This window comes from Citrus sinensis, chromosome 1 (genome assembly GCF_022201045.2).
Source record: "Citrus sinensis cultivar Valencia sweet orange chromosome 1, DVS_A1.0, whole genome shotgun sequence".
NCBI lineage: Eukaryota > Viridiplantae > Streptophyta > Magnoliopsida > Sapindales > Rutaceae > Citrus > Citrus sinensis.
The window spans coordinates 22,674,869-22,691,768 of record NC_068556.1 but is presented as its reverse complement, the minus strand read 5'-3'; the positions used below and the strand labels follow the sequence as shown (position 1 = coordinate 22,691,768).

The 16,900-nt window shown below is 33.9% G+C and overlaps 2 protein-coding genes across 3 annotated transcripts; one reads left to right on the top strand and one right to left on the bottom strand.

The window, feature by feature from the left end:
• Positions 1–6,460: 6,460 nt before the first annotated feature.
• On the top strand, positions 6,461–9,255 carry LOC102577946 (inactive beta-amylase 9). The gene is made up of 3 exons (XM_006489097.4): positions 6,461–6,903; positions 7,544–8,026; positions 8,132–9,255. The coding sequence occupies exons 1-3, from the start codon at positions 6,640–6,642 to the stop codon at positions 9,014–9,016; spliced, it is 1,632 nt and encodes a 543-aa protein (XP_006489160.1). The 5' UTR covers positions 6,461–6,639; the 3' UTR covers positions 9,017–9,255.
• Positions 9,256–9,606: 351 nt separating this feature from the next.
• Positions 9,607–13,869, bottom strand: LOC102614302 (tubby-like F-box protein 3). 2 transcript variants are annotated; one of them, XM_006489099.4, is made up of 6 exons: positions 13,342–13,869; positions 11,990–12,077; positions 11,596–11,725; positions 11,323–11,502; positions 10,671–11,157; positions 9,607–9,885 (listed from the first exon to the last, which is right to left on the bottom strand). In XM_006489099.4, the coding sequence occupies exons 1-5, from the start codon at positions 13,639–13,641 to the stop codon at positions 10,686–10,688; spliced, it is 1,170 nt and encodes a 389-aa protein (XP_006489162.1). In that variant the 5' UTR covers positions 13,642–13,869; the 3' UTR covers positions 9,607–9,885; positions 10,671–10,685. The 2 variants fall into 2 exon arrangements, with proteins under 2 accessions (XP_006489162.1, XP_006489161.1); XM_006489098.4 differs by having other exon boundaries at positions 9,607–9,796; positions 13,342–13,867.
• Between the last annotated feature and the right edge of the window lie 3,031 nt (positions 13,870–16,900).

The following is a 16,900-nucleotide window of genomic DNA, read 5'->3' as shown; positions in this document are numbered from 1 at the left end:
TTCACTCGTCTCATTTGATTTACAGTGCATCATCAAAAGGTTTCACTAATCTTTTCCACTTTTTCTTTTGGCTTTTCACTTTTTCTTTATCTCATTATCTGTTATTTGGCCCTACCCAAGGCAAAGCTGAGTTCATATTGATTATTTCGTTAAAGATTAGGGCATATAGAAAGGTAGGTTGAAGAAGATCAGTCGCTGGGTTATTTGACAGGCAGGTTTAGGTACCATGCAATGCTAACCATTAACTTTATACTGTTCCTCTGTACGAACCCTATGCAAGAGCTCCTATAAATTGTTTTGCACACTGTCAAAACACCAGACTCCCAAGTTTTCACCCAAATCTCTGGAACTAAAACAAGTTCTACACTCTCAAAGTAGTTGGCTTGCTATTCTACGTTCTGAGCGGCAGCATGCCACCATCAGTGATGGGGTGAACTAACTGAAAAATAAATGAGACCACCTGGAGGTTGGGTCCCTCTGGTTCCATATACTCGGCCAACAGGTTTTCTTGGTTGTTTCTTTGATGGCATATATTCTTGGTGCGTAAATGTTTTATATATATATATATATATATGCACTTATATATTACAATCCTGATATTTACAATAAAAAATCCGTCGGGACTTGTCTGAATAATTTTATTACAGCACAGTCTAAATATCAATCTTTACTAAATTGGAGGGAGATTTGCCCTCACTATTATTGAAGGGAAATCGATCATATTCTAATGTGGAGAGCCAATTAACTCCTATTATACTGGGAGACAAGTCCCAACGATGATCCTGCGCTGGGACCTGAACCCATGCCCTCAAGATTGTTGAGGGTATAGGCACACCAATGAGAACCTTGAGGGCATGGGCACACCAATGGACTACAAGCCCATTGGCCTTGGTGCGAAATGTTGATACAACTTTTCCTTTTTAAAAAAAAAAAAAATTTAAGCAGTTTCAGACTTCAGTGGGTAAAGAACACATATTGTGGTCTGTTGCAGCCTGGACACGATACAGCTTTCGAGGTTTCCCAAAGGCCTCCCAGTCCCGTGGGCCCAGCAGCTCCTCCTCCAGCCGCTGTCGGCCCATTTGGACCCGTTAGTGCTGTGCCTCTTACTGGGCCCAAATCCTCCTCTTGATGGCCCACCTGCGCCTCCCGGTCCTCCGGACAGACCGCCACCTGGCCCCGCTCCCTGATTTCAAGCTGCTTATTACGAAACGACACGTTTTTATGCTAATAAAGCAGTGCCTCTACATTATCCAGATGAGAAAATGGAGTAGGATCGTTTTATGTCATAATCTTCAGCGTCCCAGTTTGATATTGATGGACCAGCCGACCAGCGTTTTCTTTATTGGTGGGACACGCATGAGGGAATCACTTAATGGTTATGCTTCAGATGGGTCCACAACTTTTGATAAATTATATAATAACACAAGTCATAATCGTCATGGCATCAATGATTCAATATGGTTCCATTTATCTATCGCCAACTGTCCATCGGAATGAAACTCGATTGCTCTCAACTGTACCAACTGTACAGTCCCTACAATTATTATGACTATCCAAGTATTGAAATCAGCATTCAATGAATCTTCTATGCCTTCGAAAGAACGACGGGGCAAGATAAAGTTACTTCATGGACAAATTAAGAGTGCGTTTTTTATGTAGTGTTTTTTTTATTTTGTTTTATAGAATAAAAATGATTACTTTTTGATAAAAATAAATATATATTTGGTAGTTTATTTTTAAACTAATGTCTGAAAATGAAAACTGTAAAAATACGTTTGGTAATTTGTCTAGGAAAAAAATAATGAAAACTTATTTGGTATATATATTTTTTAAAATTATATTTCAATAATTACATTATTATAATATATGTATCTAATTTTAATATGTTTTCAAAATAAAAATTTAGTCAAAATTTAAGAAAAATATCATCCGTTGATTTTGTAAATTTCCTAAGTTTTGAAAGAAATTAATTTTGTATTTAAATGAGTTATGAGAATTTTAAAACTTAGTTATTGATTGTTACATTTATTTATTTTAATTATGCTAAATTTATTTATTTATTAATAATATAGTTTTTTTATTAACGTATGCATAGCAGTTTTTTTCATTACAAATTTATTATATTAAAATAAACTATTTATCTAACAAATATGTGGAACCTACCAGATTTTAATTGTAATTATTGCATTGAAAGTGTGGAAGCCGTGATGACAAAAGAGAATACCAATTTGGCGCTCTCTATATTTTCAAAGAGAAAGTGAAAATCAAGAATTTTTTTTATTTTTTATTTATGGTTTAAAAAGCATCCATCAAACAAGTTCTACACTTTTATGTTTTCATAAAATAAAGAATGGTTAGTAAAAAATGATACCAAACACACCCTAAATCTTTTGGTCTTAACTCTCAAACTTTCACCCCACCATGTACTGTAATCGAATTCTTCTTCAAGCTTTCAAAATTTTAATTTTTTTAATTTTTATACCTAATTTGGTGTCCTATAACTTCAAAATAAATAAATTTGTGTTATTAGATGATATATAAGTGATTTATTATTATTATTATTTTATAAAATATAAAGGATGGACAAAGTCCTCCAAAGTCCCAAACCCATAGCTTTGATTCTTTATGTCTCAACCACAATTAGCTTTATTTTAAAAATGACTGCTAAAAAGCAACTTAAAAATCACTTGATAAAAACTATGATATATAGCTGAGTAAATGATAATTTTAATTAAATCATGCCATGTAATACATATATATTCTTGTTCATGGTTGTAGTTAAATTGACCTTTTTTTTGTTGGGGGGGAGGGGGAATTGACCAATTTATCAACAAAGAAGAAGGCGAAAATTGATGATTTCTCAAGTTGTTACCAGAAGATTTGGGTGGCCAGTGGTCATTGAAGGTAAAATAAAAGCCAAATAATGCACCGAAATTTCAAGATATGTAAAGTGAAAGGTCGTTATTTTGCAATTGGAATTTAGGCCAACCAAATCTTAACACGAAATTCCTCCTTTCATGTCACGGACGCACTCTGTGTGATTGAATGTTTGAAATGTTGAGAGTTACGCGAATCCAATTTCAAACACACGTTTAGTTAAATCAATTTGCCTATTTGGTGGCGCCACCCACATGGAATACAAGGCAAAAAAAAACAAAAGCAAGCACGTCCACTCGAACAATGTGACATTATTTTATGATTCGACACACACATCCCACCTTTCAATTGAATAATTAACTTCATTTAATTTGGTTTAAACCCAAATCTGTTGCGTAATTGCATTGTACTACTACAGGTAATTACTTTTATCTTAGATTGACTTGAATTTGAACCGAGAGGCAGCACAAACAAACGCGTTCAAGCAAATGCAAAACCAACCAAAACCTCAATCATCAAGTGGTCCATTTGATAAATAAACTCAATTACACAACTACGCTGCCAAAGTTTTATTTTAAAAAAAAAAAAAAACATAAAAGCGGCAGGCATGTGCTTTGATTGAATGCCTTGAGAACACGTAAGCTCGATCCAATTGCATGCCAGAAAATACAAAGAATGAATCTTTTGGTGAAAATTTCCCATCCGCGGTGTGGCGGGCGGGCGGGCGGGCGGGCTGTAGCCAGAAAGAGCCAGAGAATCTAAAACAAAACACCAAAAATCCTGCCCTGGAAATGACTCAGCATACAGCCCAATCCAAATCTTAATCATTAAGTATTTTTTTTTCTTTTTTTTTTCTTTTTAAAAATAGACAAATTCTGTGGTTTGATGAGTTGAAAGGGGTCCCCCCCCTTACTTTCCACCTCAGCTCGCTCTCATATCCACTCATGATGAATCTTCTGTTGACCCCGACCGCCCAATCTAGGTTTATCCAAGGAATTAATAAAATATTTACAGCTCTTTTATTTAAAATTTCTAATTGTTCTTCATTAAATAGGGAATGAAAATAGTGTTATATAGCCGTGGCCTATTAGCATTGGAAGAGTACAAATATCGAATCGCAAATAATGAAAATTGAAATACAGAGACAAATTATTCGCATGTTTTTCTATGCTCCCCACTCACTTGATTCAAATTAGATTTTAATGTAGTATTGTTACCTTACACGTGTTAATCTTATCCAAAACAAACATCCATGCACGGTTACACCCACTTTATAGATTAATAAAATCTAATTAGTAATTAACCACAAAATATAAAACTTTTTTTTTTTTCTGAAGCTCAATTAAAACATTAAACAAAAGATACCAATGTGATCAATGAACCACTTTTATGAATAGTATAAGCATAATGCCGATTGCCAAGGTGACATACATGATTATGATTCAGCCACACATATTGAAATAAATTAATTATATATATATATATATATCAAATCCAATAAAGATAAGGCATAAGTTATTACATAAAATCAATATCCTAATTTGTCGAAATTGATTTATGTAGTTCAGACTACCCGACTAATAAGTGGTTTCATTTTTTTATATATTATTTATAATTATAGCAAGGGATATTATTAAGTACTAGTTAATTTTTTTTGATATATTAATTAATTAGTAACGTTTTTTGATAATACATTTTACCACATAATATTTGTAACTGTTATTATTTTACCACTAAAACTTTAATATCGTTAAAAAAAATTAATGAGAGCACAAAGGTATTTTTTAAAAATTAAGCTAAAATTATTTTCTTATTTTTTTCCAAATTTTTATTTGTTCAATATATCTTATTTATTTATTTGTCTTAAATCCTTACATAAACAAACACTATCTATCTATCTATATCTATATCTATATATATATAAAGCTAGGACTTGAGGAGGTGATGTGGCATCACCATTTTGCTTCTTTGTATGTTCTCTATTATCTAATAAATAGATTTTTTTTTTTTTGATTTGGCTTTTCATCTTCTCATAATTAATTTAATTGTTATTACAAAATAACAATTATGTAAAGATTTTAATGAGACATATTCTTTGCAATGAACATCCAAGGGGAAGTGTTATGAATTTATTAAAATAAATGTAGATGTTCATAACATATATCTCTTAGTCTCCCCACAATCTCCCATTAGCATCATTTAGCTTCCCTATAACTCCCACTATCTCACAAAGAATTATGATCCATAAATTTTCATTAATTTCATGGAGTGATTATGTAACTATAAAAGGAGAGCTTATCTTTTTGTTTTGTACACACACAATTGGAATGAATAAAATCACTCTATAATATATTCTCTCATTTTATTCTTTGTCTTGCGTTGCTTCTTTATTTGTATTGCTGGCTAATAGTTTTTTTTTTTTTATAAGGCTACCCCATCTTTAAAAAAAATCAATTCATATTTTCTATCAGTTTCATCAAATGTAAAGTAAGAAAAAAAGATAATACTAAATTCTTTTTTCAAAGTCGCGTGAAGCGCGGTTCTATTTTCTAGTATAATAATAATAAACAGTACCTTAATATTATAGGTGTTGTTATTTTACCATTGAAAATTACTTCAGATCACAAGGACATTTAAAGAACGGGTAATTTTTAAAAACCTCCCCTGAGGTTTGGGCTTGTTGCAAGTAGATGGTGAGAATTTGTTTATTTGTAAAAAACCCCCTACCGTCAGTTAATTTTAACATTGACCGTTAGTTGACTGTGCAAAGACAATATTGCCCTTAACAATAGTTTGTAGACTGACATAACTAAAAAAAAAACTAAAATTGTTGGCGCGAAAAGCACAAACCATATTTTTTAACAATTTTATCATTGTTAATTCCAAAGATTTACAATATCATAGGTAAAGATTATGACTATTTTATTTTCAAGTTTTTAATTTTATCTTTCTTGTAGGAACTTTAAGGAAATATCAATAATTTAAAGAGGATTTTTCAAGTTTTTAATTTTATATTTTTTGTAGGAACTTTAAGAAAATATCAATAATTTAAAGATGGTAAAATAGCCAACAATTTTAATTTTTTTTAGTTATTTCCGTCTACAAATTATTATTAAAGGTAATATTGTCTTTGCACAGTCAACTAACGGTCAATGTTAAAATTAACTGACGGTAGGGGGTTTTTTACAAATAAACAAATTCTCACCATCTACTTGCAACAAGCCCAAACCTCAGGGGAGGTTTTTAAAAATTACCCTTTAAAGAACCCAAGCTAAAGTTATTTTTAAAATTTTTATCTTTTTTTTTTTCAAGACATTAGAACTATGGGGAGTTGTTTTTTTTTCCCCCTTTATTCTAGTTATTAAAATTTTATTATATTTGTTAATATCCCTTCTTAATTTTTTTAACATCCTTAAACAAACAAACACCACGTAATAATAATAGATAATCACACAAAATTGACTAATTCTTTAAGGAATGATAAGCGGCTGAGAGTTGGCAAGCTCCAGAACAGGACACGTGTCAAATAAGAAGCAGCTTTGATTTTCTTTTTATCCTCTTCAAAGACGTCGTTCTTTGTTCTCATTTGTCAACATTTTTTTCCTCGTTCAAATCCCAGAAAACAAACAGCAGACAAATCGCCTCTTGTCTCTGACTCTCTCTATAAATACACGCCCATCATCTTCTCCGTTTCCAAAACACAAGTCAAAAAAGTTTGCTTTCTATTGCGTTTAATTCGCAGAGCTAGGGTGATTATTGGAAATGGAGGTTTCTCTGATGGGTAATTCTCAGGCTAATGTTGTTAAGACGGGACTACCGTACAGAGACTCGAGGGTTTGTTGTTCGTACAAGAACAAGATTGATGATAAGGTCTTGTTCGTTAACCGTGTTAGTTTTCTGGGTCAAAACCGAAGTGCAAATCTGAGAAAAGCTCAGCTTCGATTTTGCACCAAAGCTTCTGTTCAATCTCAACCTCTCCCATCCGACAGAGATTCGGGTCCTTTATCTTCTGCCAGACCCAAATCGGTAATTTTCTTCTTCTTTTCTTTACTTTTTATTTAAATTAAAAAAAAAATTCTAGCAATACTTTGCAGAGCTTGATGTGTGTATATATATATATATATATCTGAGAAAAGTATATCAAATTTCATTTTGTCCTATGAATTTAATTTTGTTTGATTTTGGTGCTTGCTTGTGTTTTTAATAGAAAATTTTCAGATGTGTCTCCTGTATGGCGAATATATGTTTTATGTATAAGTGGGTACCGTAACCCAAATTTATTAACCTCTACTTCGGTTTAGCTTAATCTTGAGGTAACTCCAGGTTCCATGCTTTATAAATCATATTATTTTAGCTAGTATTGGATTGGGTTACATTGATCTTTAACCAAAATCGTCAGTAAACATGTCCTAAAGTAAAATTAATTATTATGAATAAGACATAAAACAGAAATTACAATTACAGTTGTGATGACCTCAGACTCTGAACTCATAAAAAACTGATTATCGCTTGTTGGAAGTTATGCAAACAATAGGGGAACGAATCAACGAAAGGATTGCAATATATAAAACGAGTAATTTATTCGTCAAATTCTGTTAAACTCTTAGGACACTCTTTCATAGATTCTGTTTGATTGATTTTAACAGTAGTTCTTGTGTCGTTGCAGCTTGATGCTGTAAGATTATTCGTTGGGCTTCCCTTGGATACAGTTTCTGATGCCAATACAGTGAACCATGCAAAAGCTATTGCAGCTGGACTTAAAGCTTTGAAGCTGTTGGGAGTGGAAGGCGTTGAGCTACCAGTTTGGTGGGGAGTAGCAGAGAAGGAAGCCATGGGAAAGTACAATTGGTCTGGCTACCTTGCTGTTGCAGAGATGGTTGAAAAAATAGGTCTCAAGCTTCATGTGTCACTCTGCTTCCATGCTTTGAAACAGCCAAAAATTCCACTCCCCGATTGGGTCTCCCAAATTGGTGAGTCCCAATCAAGCATCTTTTACACAGATCAGTCAGGGCAGCAATTCAAAGGTTGCCTATCATTGGCTGTTGATGATCTTCCAGTTCTTCATGGGAAAACTCCAATTCAAGTGTACCAAGAATTTTGCGAGAGCTTTAAGTCTTCGTTCAAGCCTTTCATGGGCACGACAATTACTGTAAGAAGTTTCGATTTCAAGCAGTGTCGAGTACATACTATCTTAGATTTGCATCTTTTACGGGATACTGACGTTGTTTCTACTTTGCAATTTGATTCATTGCAGGGCATCTCGATGGGTCTAGGACCAGATGGTGAACTTCGGTATCCATCTCACCACCGACTAGCCAAAAGTAGCAAAATCCCTGGAGTTGGAGAATTCCAGTGTTGTGACAGAAACATGCTTAACCTTCTTCAGCAACATGCCGAAGCAAATGGAAATCCTTTATGGGGACTCCGTGGTCCCCATGATGCCCCCAGTTATGACGAGTCACCTAACTCAAACAGTTTCTTTAAGGATAATGGTGGTTCCTGGGAGTCTCCCTATGGTGACTTTTTCCTTTCCTGGTACTCAAGTCAGTTAATTTCTCATGGAAATTGCCTTCTTTCCCTTGCCTCATCAACTTTTGGCGAAACTGGAGTGTCAATATATGGAAAAATCCCACTCATTCACTCATGGTACAAAACTCGATCCCATCCTTCTGAACTGACAGCTGGCTTCTATAACACAGCCAAGAGAGATGGCTATGCTGCGGTTGCTGAAATGTTTGCAAAGAATTCTTGCAAAATGATCTTGCCGGGAATGGACCTTTCAGATGAGCACCAGCCACGCGAGTCCTTCTCAAGTCCTGAATCATTACTTGCCCAAATCAGAACAGCTTGCAATAAACATGGTGTCGAGGTTTCTGGGCAGAACTCATCAGTTACAGGAGCTCCTGGCGGTTTTGAGCAAATGAAGAAAAATTTGTTTGGTGAGAATGTAGTGGACTTGTTCACTTATCAGAGAATGGGAGCATATTTCTTTTCACCTGAGCATTTCCCTTCTTTCACCAAGTTTGTTCGGAACCTCAATCAACTCGAATTGCATGGCGATGATCTACCAGTAGAGGAAGAAGTCACTGAATCTGTACATACGAATGCAAACATGAATATCCAAGTGCAAGCTGCTTAGTAAGAGTAGGCATTTTTAATGGTGTAAATATGTATTTTGCCTGTCATTGTAAGAGAGAAGAATGTATTGGACCGAGCATACCAAAAGTAGCTTAAGGATACCTGTACTTCACATTGAAATTAAAACTGCTAGTATGAGCAAATTTACCTCAAGGTTTCTCTTTGTAATGCACGTATAATTATATATGGGCAAGTTGTTTAACCTCCCCTTTGCAAGAAGATGGGGTTACTTTGTTTTCATATTTGGTCTTGCCTCCCAGCACAAGATTTTGCGTATAATAAAATGCCCAAAGCTAGATGCTTATGCTTCTCTACAAGCACAGATATTGCTGATAAATAAGCAAAATTGTAGCTCACAGTAATCCCAAGTTTACGTTCGCAACTGCAAAATCCCCTTGCAGGTCAAATACAGATAGGTAAAGGATAGGCCATTCGAACAAGTTGTTTCACACAAGGGAAAAGAAACTAAAATTTTTTGTTCAATCTGCAAAACTTCTTGAGCATAGGATTGGCCATTTTGAATTAGTTGTTTTACGAAGATCAAATTGGCATTCATTTCAGTATCCCAAGACATAAGAAAAATTATTGAAGTAAAACAAACGAGAAAAATGCATTTATTGAAGTAAATATTGTCACTATGTACATCGCCAGATGAATTTACAGAGCAAGGGAGATAACTTAGGTTCCAATTTTCTAGACTTCCAATAAAATCCTGATTTCTTCCACAACTGGACGACCGTCCAAATTTGAGCCAAATCATTGAAGTTGCATCGCATCTCATCTACAATAAGGAAGCCAAAATCATCACAACATAATCCCCAAGCAAATCTTATTGTTCAGCAACTTACTACAGCATCCCCAAACTTACTGCTGCACGCCAAAAGAGTATATATTCGAAGTAATACTCATCTGAGATCTTTGTCAGTTACTCATAATCGTCACACAAGGCAGATATTTCATCTTCATTCTTTTCATTTAGATTTAATTTTTTAAAACTAAATAACTAAATAAACTGACCACAGATAGACATGCATAATACATCAACTGGAAAATTTTGAGCAATATACACATGTAAACCAATGAAGATTCTGTTCAGAATTTACCAAAAACGAACATTGTTCTGACCACCAGAAAGAGAGTACTTGAGAAATGCAAGGTTAGTAATGAATATATCATATCAATAGAGGCATCGCTTAATGATCTGACAGAATAGATGAAATTCATTAAAGTAGAATTTCATAATTCATAAAGATGCAAAGTTCAGTTATCATGCCCCAAACTACCATCTCACAAACTCAAGTCTCACTGTAGTGCCTGGTTTGTCTTGATTTCCGAATTGTTTAATCAACAAATAACCATGCTAAAAGAAATGCTTCAAGAATGCATAAAAGTTCAATTGTTGCAATCATCTGGAAAGTCTATGCAATGATACCAAGTGTGCAGCACATGGTTGCAGCATCAACTTTTCAAACCAGGCAGATTACAAAGTTTTGTTTTTATTTCATTTTCAAAGATAATAAAGAATCATCTCAATCATAACATGCAACTCAATACTAATCACAAAAGCACCTGCAAGTTCATTAATATATATATATATAAGCCGTTTTTATTATGTTCTTGTGCATGCATGCATTTTCAGATGAGTAAGCACAAACCTAAAAGGCCAGGTATCATTCACAAGCAATCTTAGTGTCAAAGCTGCTAAGGCAAATTGCAAATGCTTGAAATGCAGAGATTGGGTAACGATAATCCATGGTAAATAAATCCTTTCCCACTTTTCCAAACTGGAGGATGATCTTCTCATGTTCCAGACCAGCTGGTCCATTTTCCGGAGAGGCTACCAGCTGAAAGTTTTTCACTGAAGCAACTGTAACTCGTCCGTGGAAGTTCAGGCACCAACACTGGAGTTGCTCATGCCACCTGGGAGCCTTGTTTCTTAACACCAGTGCCCCATCTTTCTGACAGGCCAAAGGTCCTGATAGGAACTTCTCCGAGCGGTTTGATTTTGATCGGAAAAATGGGATTGAGGGAAAGGAATCCGCATTGCTAAACAAAAACTCAGTCTGTGTGGGGGCAACTCCTCCAGATTCAATAGCAGAGGCAGGAATGGAATCCATAACACACTGCATTCTCCTAGGACCCCTGATTGTCATATGATAAAAAATTTTAAGCATTAATTGGCCTACAAAAGTTCACAGATGTATTTTCGAATTCAATTGGCTTAATTGATTAACAAAAATCCGATAGTAATTTATAGATTCTTGATTACATCTGAGTAACAGTAAGGGACAAAAATCAAATTTATACCTGGAACCCAACACATTCAATTCATATGAGATGTGAGCAACTGAATAGTTCCCAAAAGGGATCCGAGGCGAAACTTGTTTCAAATTTGCTAGTCTTGTGGAGCGACTTCTTGTCATCTTGGCTCCAGCATGGGGAGGTTGTCCATCATAGACTATGAACTTGGTTCCTAAAAAATTTGATCTAGCCAAAAAGAAACATACAAGCATAAAATTGTAACCCCTTGAAACAACCTTAAAGCACACTTGCACATGCCACAACCCAATTATAGCTTACCTCAGTTTCCCAAGATAAGTGCTGCTCCCTTTTGACATATCATCAGAATGTAAAGAGATAATATAATCTGTACAGGTGGCACGTCTACACTTGCGGGCAGCAAGAAGGAACTTTCCATCGTCTGCTAGTGCTGCCAAAGAGACAAGATTATCAAAATGTTAATGCATAACCAGAACAGAAAGAAGAAAGGTTATGACACATCTTGTCTAATCACTTATTCAAATTAAAAAGCAAAATGGCAATCAAACAAAAACAATTCTAACAACATGCAGCTATCTTTTGATAGAACTTTTAGGTTAACCAAAAACAATTAATTCTATTTATGCGTAGTTTACAAGAAGCTTAAAAAGTACCAACAACAATGCTTTGAAACCCATGTTAAGACGATGCTCACCATTAGTTAAACTGAGGTAAAGGTGATATGTTTGGGTGGACCGATTTCGCTTTATAAAGCACTGGAGGAGATAATCCCTTGGACCAGGCTGCAAGATACGGAGCCACACGATTTCGCAATGCATTAGAGGAATATTCTAAACAACAACCTTATCATGAAACTCAGTACCGAAAAATTGTCAGAATAATATGATTTGCAGAGATGGGCCTTGATCCTTAACATAATCATGTAAGTTACGTCAACCGCAGAGTTGCACCAAACAAGCTAAGTGTGGTTTACCTCATACAACTCTGTGCTCGTCTGGTGCAACTCTGTAGTTTGATGTAACTGACATCATTTTGTAAGGGATCTCTTGCCTGCAGAGATATGTCACTATTACCACTAATTCAGTGGAAACTGCACTGCAATCTCAGTCACAACCAAACTAACAACATGCATTTAAAAAACAAGCATTTAAAAAACAAGTGAAACAAAAAAGAAAAACAACAAACATTTTATTAATAGCAGAGGCTAATAATCAGAGTAGACCAGAACTACTAAAGCTAACAGTGGTCCTAAAGAGCTTGCACTACTGGAAAAAAAAAACGATGGTTACAAGAAAGTTCCCACATGTAGCTCATAATGATTAAAAAATTGTCTGAATCTAAATAGTGGTCCCATGCAATTCTCAGATTGGGACATGAAAAGATTTAAAATTCAGTCTAGAACTGCCTTAGTGCCTTTAACAAAAAACACAGCAAATATTAACCAGAAGCTTATCAACCATTGAGGCAATTTGGCAAAGATGAGCACGCACTCAACTTTTATCCAGAACATATTTTATATCCACAACCAAAAAATAAAAAAATAAAAAAACCATTTGTTTCATTAAAAATAAAAACACAACACCTTCAAAGTGTTAGTTCATAGACCCACAAGAGAAACACACATTTTGATAAGCACTTTTCAACTTCCAGAATTACCAACATGTTTCACACTTAATTGTAGACATAATTAGTGTCAATTAAACAAAATACTTTTTTTTTTTTTTGATGAATGGAAATTTCAATTAAACAAAATACTTACATAAACCAATTATCATGTCCTAAAACATACCTCATAAGCAGGGGGGAAAAAATCACAAAAGCAAATAGAAATATTCCAAACATAAACTTAAGTTTCAAGCAAACAAACTTAAATCAATTTCAACGATTTACTACCAAAATAAATAAATAAGCTTTAATTTATTTATTTGGAAGACAGAAAAAAAAATTGATTCAATTACAATTCACCATTTAAATTAAACCGAAAAAATGGAATATTTATTTGAATTTAAGCACAGCCAATACGGCAGAATTAAAATTTAGAACTACCTGTTTGACGGAGATGGGGAAAGTCAAGTAACCGGAAAGTTCAGGAACTTTGACAATCTCTTTAGTGATCTGTCTCCAGCTCCGACAAACTCCAGCGCACGCGACAACGCTTCTCCGTGACGGCCACGCGCTATCCGCCGCCTCGATTTTGGCCAGAATCTCTCTCAGCAGCTCCTGCGGCAGGTTCGCCCAGCAGCACGTAGGAGAAGAGCCGCCGGCCATGTCGTGGTCCGCCGCGTCGCCGACCACGCGGTGCGACCTCCGCCACATCATGTCATGAATTATGCTTTTTATTGTCATACACGAAGCCGTCGAGATTTAATTCTAATTTCAATATTTATTTATTTTGAGAAGGCTTTATGATTTGTTGGTGAGGTTGTTGGGTGACTGAAGAATACTTGAGAGATGATGAGAATTCAGATAGAGATTAGGGTCGAGAGCAGCAGTGCTTGTGCTTGTGCTTTGTTATAACCTCTGTAGGGGCATTTATTTATTAATTTCACTGGCTTATCCACTGATTCTCTTTACAAAATAAAAAAATAAAAAAAATAAAAAACTTTTTGAGTGTATATATATTGGGGATGGTGGAAATGGACAAGAGCTAGGGAGATTTTCCCAATTCGCGGATTTGAGGGGGACGATTTTATATTTAATTTTTTATGCAGAAAAGAAATAAGGATTTTTTTTTTTCTAAATTTTTATTTGGGGAATCACGGGTAATGACGTGAAATTTCCATCCCTTCTCTATTTCTGATTTTTTTCTTCATTTTAATGTTTAATGTTTAATTTTTATTTTTTAAAATATTAGTAAATAAATAATAAAATCTAAATTATTAAATATTAGTGAATAATAAATATCAAAATATTTATACAAATTATACAAATATTAATTAATATAAAGACTTTAATGTGATTTAAATCTAACCACAACCATGTACCCACAATCCCACGAGTTTATAGTCCACAAATCAAACTCTCAAGGCATTTTCTCACAGATTCACTTATCTTTTCAAAAATATTCATGGCATAGTCAGCACCCAGCTCATCTTCATCTCATTATAACTTAGTAGCACGTCATGTTATTAGTAGTGGAATAGCCCAACTCGTCACGGCTTCAGCCATTAACCCCCAATCGCGACATTTATCGTGTTATTGTTGGTGGCTAAGTGGTGTCATTACTCACGAACAACACTCATGTCAATATTGTATAAAAAATTATTTTACTTGAATTTTATTTTAAAAATGACTATTTAAATATTATATATACCAAGAGCTTAATAGAGTAAAATAAAATAAGACTCATTCATGATTATTCTCATTTTTCAGTTGAATTCTTCAAGAAACTCTAGATATAGTTGCAAACCGATAAAAGAAGGTGCCTTCATAATTATTCTTATTTTCTTTTTTATATTTTTAAATTAACATAATTAAATTAAATTAAATTAAGAAATTAAAAAAAAATCAATTATTCGAAAATCTTTTAAATGATTCCAAAGGAGACGGTAAGGGACTGGGACACATGCACAACATTGAAGGATTGAACTGACTGACATGCTATTATTCTCTCTCTCTCTCTCTCTCTCTCTCTCTATGTATATGTGTATATTCTTTGTGTTTGTAATGCCATGTCAATAAATAAAATAAATTTTTTTATAGAATAATAGCTCGCTTTACAAGTTTTTTTTTTATTTAATAGCAAATCTTCGAATATTTAAAATATTAATTTTTAAGTAATCAATTGCTTTAAACAAACAATTACGACTGATCAACATTGCATAGAGTGAGTGACTTTCATGTCAGCTGAAATTACTTTAGTACATTTATATTTCAAATATTAATTTTTAACTACTAAAATAAGAAAAGAAAAATAATATTTTATAAATTTTCCTTAAATACATATGGTAAAGAGATTTATGTTAATTTTTTCATGAAATTAATTTTGTTTTCCTTCACTGGGATCTTTGTATACATGGACGCTTGATATTTTTTTACAAATGTTATGCTTTCATATGGTTAATGTTTTTAATATATATAATATGAGTAGTGCCACACATTTTAAATTTTTTATTTAAAAAATTATCTAAAATAATTTAATATTCCTCAATTGATTAGTGAGAACACATACTTGATTTATTTAAATTTTATAAAAAATTATCAATCATCCAATAAATGACAACAGATCAATTGAAATAAAATATTTAAAATATCTATCGTTACTTGTATAATATAACATATTAGGTAAAATTTATTTTGAATTCATATTCTAACCATACAACTGTGACACCATAGTTGGATCCTATAATATAATATAATATAATAATGTAATCTTTCAATCAAAATAATTGTAGTTCATAATTTCCAATAATGATTGGTAATACGGTAGGACATGCAGAGTCTTAAAATCTCATCAAAGCAGTGCAGACCAGGCTTTAAGTGATAAGTCTCAATGAAGTGAACCAACCGTTTTTGTTTGACGAAAAAACCAAAGAGAAGTAGGTGATTAGGAATCTTGGCCCCACACCGATGTAACCTCAATTACATCTACTAATACTCTGCTTTTTAATTTTTTATGATTTGTCTTCTTAATCTTTTTATCAAAAGTGGTCTTGTCCCCTTCTCTCTCAGGCGGTAAACCTGACGACGGATCCCAGATGTCCGAACCACAGTTGATTGGATGGAGATGGACCGCGAAACATCCGATTCCCAGCAGCCAGCGACCATAACAGCAGGAAAGACAAAAGTGCAAAATCTATGTGCCAATATTAGTACTAGTAGTCCATATGTTTAGTTTTAAAAGTTGTTAAGTCAAATTAAGGGGACTAGTGGAAATTAAATACTTGATTCCTCTTTTTTTTTTTTTTTTTATCACGAGGTATTCTGGGAAATTTTAATTATGAGAGGTACCTTTAAGTCCGTACTACAACTTAAATTAGAAGTTTTCACTCTAACTGAGAGGTACATGTTCTCCCAACAAAGGTGACTTTCCTGCAATTCGAATTGGGGAGCAAACACAGTCAAACTACTTAAAGGGACTCTATTACTAATGGAGCCAACACTTTATTGCTAGTTGATCCCTCTTTTGAACACACATATGAAAATGTATATATAGATATAGAGATATATGCATGGTCTATGTACCAGAGGACGACTAAAACGTACACAGGAGAAGATCCCACGGAGGGAGTAGCATTCCTCTTTTGTTTGCTTGCGGTGTTAGATTTTGAATTGCGTTGTCAAATCAAATTGCGGCAACGATACGGCAACCAACCAGCCAGAGAGCGGATGCCATTGTCCAGTACGACAGTAGAATATTCATTTGGTATAAACGTGAGGGTGAATTAATAAATCAAATCAAAACGAGGCACGCTTGGTAATGGGGAGTCATGTAATGTAATTATAATAAAATAGTGGAATTTTTTAACCAGGTGGTCCTCGTTCCTCTTTTCAATTTTTTAAAGAAGAAATGCAGTCGTCAGTAGTAATAAAATATGAATATATTTCTCTTGTTTCCTAATTTGTAATATTAGAAGGGAGTTAGATGTTATATTAAAAAATAAAT